Below are 9,996 nucleotides of genomic sequence, written 5' to 3'. Positions count from 1 at the left end.
CAATGTGGTCTGGATTGTAGAGCACTATGTGAATTAGGTGTTCACACTAAACTCAGCATCATTATTATGATAACCTCCCAGGAGCTGTTTGGCCATCTGTGTGTCTGAGGAGTGGTGAACCAACCCCCACCCCCCCAAGGCAATAGGTCAGTTTTAAGCACCTTAGTATACTGATGTATGGTATTAAATATCAGCTAGTTTGTTTTTGTTGTTGTTTGTTTGTTTGTTCTCCAGCACAGTGCTCAGCTCTGATTTATGGTGGTGGGCAAGGACCTTTGATGACTCAGGCATGAAAGTTCTCTTTTGCATAACAGTTATGCTCTCTCCCCAGCCCAGTGTCAGCTAGTTCATGCCAAAATTTCCTTCCTAAAGTACACAAAATTAGTAAACTTGAGACTGGGGGAGCTAACACAAAAAAAAATTAATAATCATTTTGGCCCACACAATGTCATGAAAAAGTATTACTGTCTTCAACTGTACTCAAGATGCTTTCTTTCTACATCATAATCTGTACTTTCGCCTATGTTTAAAATTATAGGCTTTTGAATGTTAAAGAGACAGAAGCTTTGAAAAGTACAATGGTTTTTACCCAAGTGACATAACCAATCATAGCTGAGTATACAGTGCAGTAACTGTCAAAAAGATTCCATTTTAGTACATAAAACATTTTTGCCACCATTCTCCCTTGTTCATATTTTTGCTACAAAGTTATTTTTAGTATTTGAATAAAGAAGCCTAGAAATAGTTTTTTAAAGCAGTCAATTGTATAAGTACATGAATGTATGTTTATATATTTAAAAATCCAACCTATCAATACACTTTTCACTTGCTCACGTACCACATTAATATACACTGAAAAATTACTATTTTCATGAAAAATTTTCTATGTTCATTTGTTTTGTTGTTCTGACAATATTACAAAAAAATGTTTTGTGTAAACCTCTAGAAATGTCTTCTTTAATCAGCCATCTAGGATTTGCTTAGCTTAAACCCAGTTTTACATGGTTTAATTATTTAAAATACAGATACAGAAGATTTGACATTTAGTAGCACTTCATCTTCAAATTTTATTTAGGAAATGAATTACTTCTCTGTGGTTTAAAAAAATTAATAAATACCTCTGAATAGGTAGTAATTTCATGATCATTTTCAGAGATTTAGCTACATTAGCAGTGCTATTTCCCAACACTCATAATCTTCTAAATTGACTTATTTGATGCTCTTTAGATCTATTTTTTTCTAAAGACTTAGATTTTTGTCTCTGTTGCTGCTTTTGAAATGCTTTACATAATTGTGAGTGCATCTAGTGTAATTTCACATTTGGTGCCATTTTTCTCAAATGACAATATAAGGCAGGAATATCCATGTTTTTTCTTAAAACCAGAATAGTACTTTGATTCAGCATGTATTAAATGTGGGTAAGAGAGAGGAGGGAAGAACTGAACAACTCTTGGTAAGAAAACCTGTACTAGAATCAAACAGATGATTATGAGGATGTTAAGTTGTGGAGCAAAATAAGATGACAAAAAAAAAAAAAAAAACCTCCGTAGAAATGGGACTCTGACTTCAGTAAAGAACTGAGTAACCCATACTAGCTTTGCACTGTTTTACAAGACTTTTCCCAGAAGCTTTGTCTTTGGTCTTTGCTCTGAATCCTCTCAACTGTGGTCTGTGTCTGAATATCTCCCAGGCACCTCACCTTTTCTTTTCTTTTTCTTTTTTTTTTTTTTTTACGATTTTATTTATTCACCAGTGAGAAACATATGAGGAAAGAGAGAAAGAACCAGACATCACTCTGGTACATGTGCTGCCAGGGACTGAACTCAAGACCTAATGCTTGAGAGTCCAATGCTTTATCTACTACGCTACCTCCTGGACCACACCTCACCTTTTCTTAAAGGAATCATCATTATCATAATCATCACCATCATTGCATGCAGATTTTATGTATCAACAATTCAGTATTACATTTTATTTGGCAATGCTTGAAAGTGGTCTAGGGAAGCAATTATATCAGCCATAATCTGACTTCATGCAAAAACAAAAAGGGAGAAGTCTAGATAGATAGGTAGATAGATAGATAGAAGGATGGATGGATAGATAGGTAGGTAGGTAGGTAGATAGATAGATAGATAGGTAGATAGATAGAAGATAGGTAGGTGACAGATGATAGATGAAAGATAGTAGAATCTCCTTTTGTTCTTCTCTTTCCTTTCTGACTGTACAGTATAACTTAAATCTCTGTTGAAATTTTCTTACCCCTTAAGACAGCATTGGGAACTTTGGAGCTAAAAAGTAATAAGATTGGTGGAAATTCTCTGTAACTTTAATGCTGAATTATTGTTTTTATTTTTATATTTATTTATTCCTTATTGTTGCCCTGGTTGTTTTATTGTTGTTATTATTGTTGTTATTGATGTCACTGTTGGATAGGACACAGAGAAATCGAGAGAGGAGGGAGGGAAAGACAGAGAGGGGAAGAGAAAGATAGATACCTGCAGACCTGCTTCACCACTTGTGAAGCGACTCCCCTGCCGGTGGAGAGCCTGGGCTCCAACCAGGATCCTTATGCTGGTCCTTGTGCTTTGTGCCACTTGTGCTTACACCCGCTGCGCTACCACCCACTCCCCGAATAATTTTTAAAACACACTCTTTTGTTTCTCATTGTGCTGCAGACATAGTGTGTCTGCTCCCTCTCATCAGGGCATGAAGACATGAGTTGTAGAAATTAGAATAGTGTAAGTTTATGTTTCTTAACTGTGTAACTTACTGGATCATCCTACCACTTAACCTGAATTAGCACCCAGTAGAGAACTGGGGTTGAAGTTGTCTGGAATCAGTAGCTTACACTTCCCTTAAGCACAACCTTGCTGTCCTAGAGCAGTCTACCACCCCCAAGACTGAGAATGCACTTCGGGTGGGTCTCCTGAAAGCAGTTTCTAGGAGCAGCCCAGACTTCTGCCGGGAGTGCTATCTAATCACAGTTGATGAAGGAGGATCGCTTGAACCCCTGCTAAGCTTCCCAGCTGCTTCCTCCCAGACTAACCCTGAGCCCTGAAAACAAGAAAGGAAAAAATCTCCATTCTGCACTCTCCATCCCAAGACCCCAAGAGGCAATTAGAAGGCTATCTCCTACCCTCCCAGAGCAACTTTCCACAGGGATTTGCTAAAAGTGGCGGGTGTGTGTGTGTGTGTGTGTGTGTGTGTGTGTGTGTGTGTTAATATTTGCTTTGTTATTGAAAGAAGGGAGAAGGGGAAATAAGTACGCCTTAAGTGTGTGGGGGGCGGAGCGGGAGAGGGAGAAGGAGCGGGAGCAGGAGAGGGAAAGGGAAAGGAAGAGTTCTTTTGCAGTGGAAAATAAGCAGGGAGGAGGAATAGGGAGCGGCCGCCGGGGCTCCAGCTACCCACTGGGCCTCAGAAAGAGGCACCCGCTGTAATTCCCTTTCCAGAGCCTAACAAATTTCCACAGTGACATCACTTTGTAGCCGCAGATCAGATTAGAGCTTGGGGGGATTTTCCTGAGAATGCTGCCCGCCCCGGAAAAGAAATGGAAAGGCTCTCCAGGGTGCTGAAAGGGGCGGGGGTGCGAGTTGGCTGCTCGGCGTCCCCCCCGCTGGCGGAGGCGGACCGGCCTGGCACCGGGTGGGCAGGGGCGGGACCCGGGGCGGCCCAGGGCGGGGCCCGCAGCTCATCAGGCTCTCATTGGCTTGCGGAGGGCGCACGTCATCGTGCTGGTGCTCTCCTCCGGCCCCAGTGGAATTGAAGCCTAGGAGGAGCTGAAAATGCAGATTTAGCATCAAGCACAGACACACACTCGCTCTTTCTCTTAGATACACACAACTCCCCACATTGCACCCCTTGCAACGAGCCCGGCCGCCTGCCTGACTACACTGTTTCCCTACCAGCTAGATGCTAGAACACACACTGATTTGCTGTTTTCCAAGCTCCTAATATATCTCTTCCCCGACACAAAGATTTTTTTTTTCAACAGACAAAAACTCTATTTTTATTTGCATCTTCCCTCCTGATTCCCTACTTTTCTAGCCTGCGCGCCTGCTAGCACCACTTTTCACTCCCAAAGAAAAATGAAAGGTGGCTGTGTCTCCCAGTGGAAGGCGGCTGCTGCCGGGTTGCTCTTGTATGTCATGGTTTTTGCATCTGCCGAAAGACCCATCTTTACAAATCATTTTGTTGTGGAGTTACATCTAGGGGGAGAGGAAGAAGCTCGCCAAGTTGCAGCAGAACACGGTTTTGGAGTCCGAAAGGTAAGAGCCCCTTGCATTTCTCATGTTGTCTCAAAAAGGGGGTATCCCTCAGCAATCTCTGCAGATTTGCAAGTTTTCTCTCTTATGCGATGCAGATATGCTGCCATAGGCTCTTTCACACGACATTGCCTCCGGTGATCTTTCATGGGTTATGTAATTAAAATGTCCTTCAAATTGCACGGGTGAGGTCACAAAAAATTATTATTACTCTTTGACTTGGTGGCGAAAACAGGTTAACATTTTTCCAAATAATATTGTGCGCCCAGCTGCTGTCCGAGGTAGCAAGTTCTCAGGGCTGCCCGGGGCTGGAAGGATTGAGCGCTGAACATACAGGTTTGGTGCTGGCTCTCACACCCTCTGCGCCCATCTCCCAGAGAAAAAATCGTTTCTGAAGGACAGGATTATAAACTTAGACATTGCAAATCATCTCCGAGATTCCATGACCCCACGCCAGGATTTCCCTTCCAGTGACTTTGGTCCCTGCTATTTTTTCCAGGGACTCTCGAAGACTTAAGAGACCAGAATAGGGTTTCTCTTTGCAGAATCCCGTGGGACTTCTTGCCTTCGCTCACTCCCCTCGCCCACGACCCCCCAAGCCATACTTCTTGTCTCTCTAGTTCTCAGCTCACAGATACAGGAGGCAGGGAGGCAGATTTTGAGGGGAGTTCCCTACGGAGAAGTAGGGGTGTCTTTCTTGGTGCGTGGGCGGTCAGCTTGGCTTTCAGGAGAGAACGCGGGGTTCCCCATTCCAAGAAGTTGTCGGAGTAAAACTGTTTGAGCTGCTGCATGAAGCTCCCAGCCTCTGGCTCCTTTGGAGATTTCAGGGGACCCATTTTTGTGATGATATGGGAGAAGCGAGTACTGGTGGCTGACCTACTTGCTTTCCCAGTGAAATATCTTATCAGAGATCTCCCATGTCCTTAAGGGAACTCCCAAGAATGGGGTAGATGGGATGTGCAAAGAGAACCCCGAGCAGGTCAGGGGGACCTGGAGGATGCAAGAATGTGACTTGACAATCAGAGAATCTGTAGGCAGCCTGTGGGGCTCTGAGCCCTCATTTCTTCCTACTTTATTTCGAAAGAGGAGAAGCTTGAGAGGAGTGGTCCATGCTTCTGGTTGTTGCTTTTACCTCTCAATGGCAGCGCGAACTGGGACTTCTAATAGATTCCTTCTGTTCCAACTTCCCACGTCTCCTGCCTCCCTTGCCATCGCCACTAGGACTCCCGCTTGTGCAGCGGGTTCTCCCGCCTCCTGAGGCCGTGGGCAGCAGCTGAGATTTCCACCCCAGGTGGATTCTACAGTTGAGTTTGACAGAAGTCCAGGAGGAGGCGCCTGGACTGGCGGAGGTGCGCGGGCGAGTCTTGCAGAAGAGAACTTGTTGCTCTGGGGAAGCATGGGTGGAACAGGGGAGAGGAGACTTCATCTGAGGGGCAGCCCATTGGAATTCAGGACCAGTACTTCGGGGCTATTCCAGAGTCTTGTTAGCACCATAAATAAGCACAGCTTCTTGCCTTTCCACACCATCTTCAGACACCTTAATTACAATAGTGATGATAGCACACCTTTATGTTCTGGAATCCTTTTATATAGTTTTATTTACCTTTCCCAACAACAAACGCGGGGAAGGCTACTATTACTATTAAGTCTATGCTGTTTATAAAGAAATTGATTCAGATAAAGATCCAAGATAAAAAAAAAAACAGAGAAGTTAAATCCAGATCTTTCAGAGTTGAATTCAAACTATTCCTTAAAGCACACCAAACCAAACTAGGTGCACTGCAGATTATGCTGGACTTGAAGGTATGCTGAAAGTGGATGTGGCATCAGATTCATTGGTTATTGAGGTACAAGAGCTATAGTCGTGCAAAAAAAAATTATATATATATATATATATATATATATATATATATATATATATATTACTCATTTCGCCCCTGATCGGGCACTTTTGCATAGTGTAGGCAGACATTGCTAACATGGTGTAGGAAGACATAACTCTCTCCTGTCTGCTTTCCCTTTGGAAAACATGACCTTGGGATCTGATTTTAGAAACTTAATTAAATCTGGGAATAGCTGGATCTGATTTTGACGTCATTTAGTAATTCTTGAAGTCTAATTTTTATTATAGCTGTAAACAACTTAATAAAGGATTTATGGTTCAAGTGATAGACAATTTGGCCAAATAGGTGTAGGTATAATTTCATTGTGTGTGGATCTGGATCAGCTCTATAAACTTAGCCTAAGATCTGAGGGAGCTTAACCTTGGGGTGAAATCAGATACCTAGGCCTCTTTCTCCCATATTCATTTTAGAGATAACCCCATTGGCTTTGCACAAGTTTCAGGCCTTCAGTTTCATCTAAGAGAAATGGACTGTCACCTTGTCATCTCTCTCTTTACCTTTCCTTGGCCTCTCAGACGTTCTATCTATTTATCTATGTTTTATGAGAGAAATGGAACATTGCTCAGCTCTGACATATGGGGCATATTTAATTCTTTTAAAAAATTTATTTATTCACTTTTGTTGCCCTGGTTGTTTTATTGTTGTAGTTCTTATTGCTGTTGTTACTGATGTCATATATATATATATATATATATATATATATATATGTCATGAACTCATTGCTATTTTTCTCTTAGAAGATCATGAGCAGACATTTATATTTCCTTTCTAAGGTGGTGTAAAAATTCTTGTATATTTACCTCCAGAAATGTGTGTTGAAACAAAGATTTGCTATTTTATCATAATCAGCCCCAAAGACATATATTATATCTAGAAAAGTGAGTGATCTCACAATAATAAGAGAGTCAGTATTTCAAACTATCTTCAGATTTTCAGTACTTCATCCCAATGGTAATTCCTCTTGAAAAAGAAAATTAAAATTTATTTATTGAAGTCATATGATAAGAGTCGCTCAAAAAATCAAGTAAAAATTAAAGTCAAAATCCAAGGAACTGACAGATGCTGTGTTTTATCTTTTTAATCCATGTAGAAGTGAACTGGGATAACTACAGAAGTAAAATCTTGTGACTAATTTTTTTAAGTGTGATGCTTTAGAAAAATTTAAGTCTAGTTAAAGTCATATTAGTGTTTAATGTGAAAATAAATTACCAGTTATTTTAATTTCACTAATAAATTTTCACCCTAATAAATTCAACCAAGTTAGCACAATTGAGTAACCAATACCAAACAAATAGAATAGTATCAACATTCCATAAATCCTCCTCTTGCTCATTGGGAAGTACTATAAAAACTGTTTCTGGAAGGATGACTATGGGATGATCTCACTCATAGGCAGAAGTTGAAAAACAAGATCAGAAGAGAAAACACTAAGCATGGAATGATGTTGGTGTATTGCACTAAAGTAAAAGACTTTGGGGGGGGGTGGGGGTGTTCAGGTTCTAGAACATGATGGAAGAGGACCTAGTGGGAGTTGTATTGTTATGTGGAAATGTTATGCATATACAAACTATTGTATTTACTGTTGACTATAAAACATTATTCCCCCAATTAAACAAAAAGTGACCAAAAAAAAAAAAAAGACCCTGTTTCTGTGTATATTGTAATGGATAGGCGTATTTGTTTGTTTTGTTTTTCTGTCACCAGCTTTATGGTCAGAGCATAGTGCCTGCACAATGAATTCACCACTCCTAGAGGCCATTTTTTTCCTTTTTTTTTTCTTTGTTTCTTTCTTTTTATTTGATAAGCTATAGAGAAATTTAAAAGAAGGAAAGAGAAAGAAAGGGACAGAGACAGAGAGACAACTGCAGTACTTGCTTTACATCTCATGAAGCTTCCCTCCACCTGAAGTTGGGGTGTGGGGGCTCAAACATAGGTCTTTGAACTTGGTATTGTGTGCACTTAATCAAGTGTACCCTTACATGCATGTGTATGTATTTTGTATATGTGGATGTATATGTCTTTCTGTTGAGAATATTCCTAAGAATGAGATGGTTGAGTCAATGGATATACATGCATTTAGAGAACTATCAATTTTCTCTTGCTGTGTAGCACATCTAGTATCCTAAAACCACACACATTTACTATTTTACATTTTCATGGATTTTTACATATCATGGATTTTTCTCAGTGGTTTACCTACCACAATCTGCCAGTTTTTCATCACTGTGATAATATACAACCCTACCCACAGTGTGTGAGAGCTCTAATAGCTCCATATTTTCACTATTGTTTCTAGTTAATATTCTCTTCCTATTAGCTATTTTGGTGGGCACATGTCTTTATTTTAATTTTCCTTAGGATCACTTGAAGCTTAGGATACTTCTATATTCTTTTTTTATATTTATTTTATTATTTATTTATTCCCTTTTGTTGCCCTTGTTGTTTTATTGTTGTAGTTATTATTGTTGTTGTTGTTGTTGGATAGGACAGAGAGAAATGGAGAGAGGGAGGAGAAGACAGAGAGGAGGACAGAAAGATAGACACCTGCAGACCTGCTTCACTGCCTGTGAAGCGACTCCCCTGCAGGTGGGGAGCCGGAGTTCGAACCAGGATCCTTACACCGGTCCTTGTGCTTTGCGCCACCTGCGCTTAGCCCGCTGCAGTACAGCCCGACTCCCAGATACTTATATATTCTTATTGGTACTTCAGATCTCCTCTCTTACTCAGCATTCCATTTAATCTTTTGCTCTAAGAAGGTTTTCTTTAGGGTTGTCTTGACTTTTGGTCTTAAGGGGTTTTTGTTTTGGTTTGGTTTTTAGATATTTTTATTATGTTTATTCATTTTTTTATTTATAAAAGGGAAACACTGACAAAACCATAGGATAAGAGGGGTAAAACTCCACACAATTCCCACTACCAGAACTCCATATTCCATCCCCTCCCTTGATAGCTTTCATTATTTGTTAGGAGATTTTTTTATTTGTTTGTTTGCTTTAAACTATTATAGCTAGGGATTTTTGTTTAGATATATACACTTTGAATATTCTCAATATCTAGATTTCTATTATCATCATCATCATCATTACTATTGCCATCCTGATTATCACTAAGGCTCTGTGCCCACATGACAAATCAACTGCTTCTTTGTTTTTTCCTTTCAATTTGATGGGACAGAGAGAAATTGTGTAATTATATCCCTTTTATCCCATAGTTTTGTTAATCAATAAACCACTAATTTAAAAAAAAGAGAGTACTCTAGTAGTAGTCATCACTCTTATCTTTCCTATACTTCCCCAAATAAAGATTACCATAGATTTGAGGAATATAAAATTGATCCTAAATTTGTTTGTTTGTTTGTTTTTTGCCTCCAGGATTATTGCTGGGGCTCAGTGCAGGCCTGCTCTATGAATCCACTGCTCCTGGAGGCTATTTTCTTGCCTCTTGTTGTCCTTGTTTTTTATCATTGTTGTTGTTATTGCTGTTGTTGTTGTTGGATAGGATAGAGAGAAATGGAGAGAGGAGGGGAAGACAGAGGGGGGGATAGAAAGATAGACACCTGCAGACCTGCTTCACAGTTTGTGAAGCGATTCCCCTGCAGGTGGTGAGCCAAGGTTCTTGCACTTTGTGCCATGATGGTTTAACCCCCTGCGCTACCACCTGGTCCCCTGATCTGAAGTATTTAAACAATTATTTCTATCTAAGAATCTATAAGGGACATTTTCTGAAACTGCAAAGTCTGTGATGATGGTCACTGTAAAGGAAATGAATGTGGAAAACATCAGAGGAAGGCAGGCACTGTTTCACTTATTTGAGAGAGAAGAGGAAAGGGG

General features: G+C 40.3%; 1 protein-coding gene across 1 annotated transcript in view; it reads left to right on the top strand.

Moving 5' to 3' along the window:
- The first annotated feature begins 3,769 nt into the window (after positions 1 to 3,769).
- The window catches only part of PCSK2 (proprotein convertase subtilisin/kexin type 2), a 266,200-nt gene continuing 259,973 nt past the window's right edge, over positions 3,770 to 9,996 (top strand). The window contains exon 1 of the mRNA XM_007525724.3: positions 3,770 to 4,265. Coding sequence (XP_007525786.1) covers positions 4,086 to 4,265 — 180 coding nt within the window. The 5' untranslated portion in view covers positions 3,770 to 4,085. The remainder of the gene's footprint in view (positions 4,266 to 9,996) is intronic.

Source organism: Erinaceus europaeus, chromosome 1, assembly GCF_950295315.1.
Source record: "Erinaceus europaeus chromosome 1, mEriEur2.1, whole genome shotgun sequence".
In the NCBI taxonomy this organism is placed as follows: domain Eukaryota; kingdom Metazoa; phylum Chordata; class Mammalia; order Eulipotyphla; family Erinaceidae; genus Erinaceus; species Erinaceus europaeus.
The sequence above is the reverse complement of the archived record's forward strand: the minus strand, read 5'-3'. Positions and strand labels throughout refer to the sequence as shown.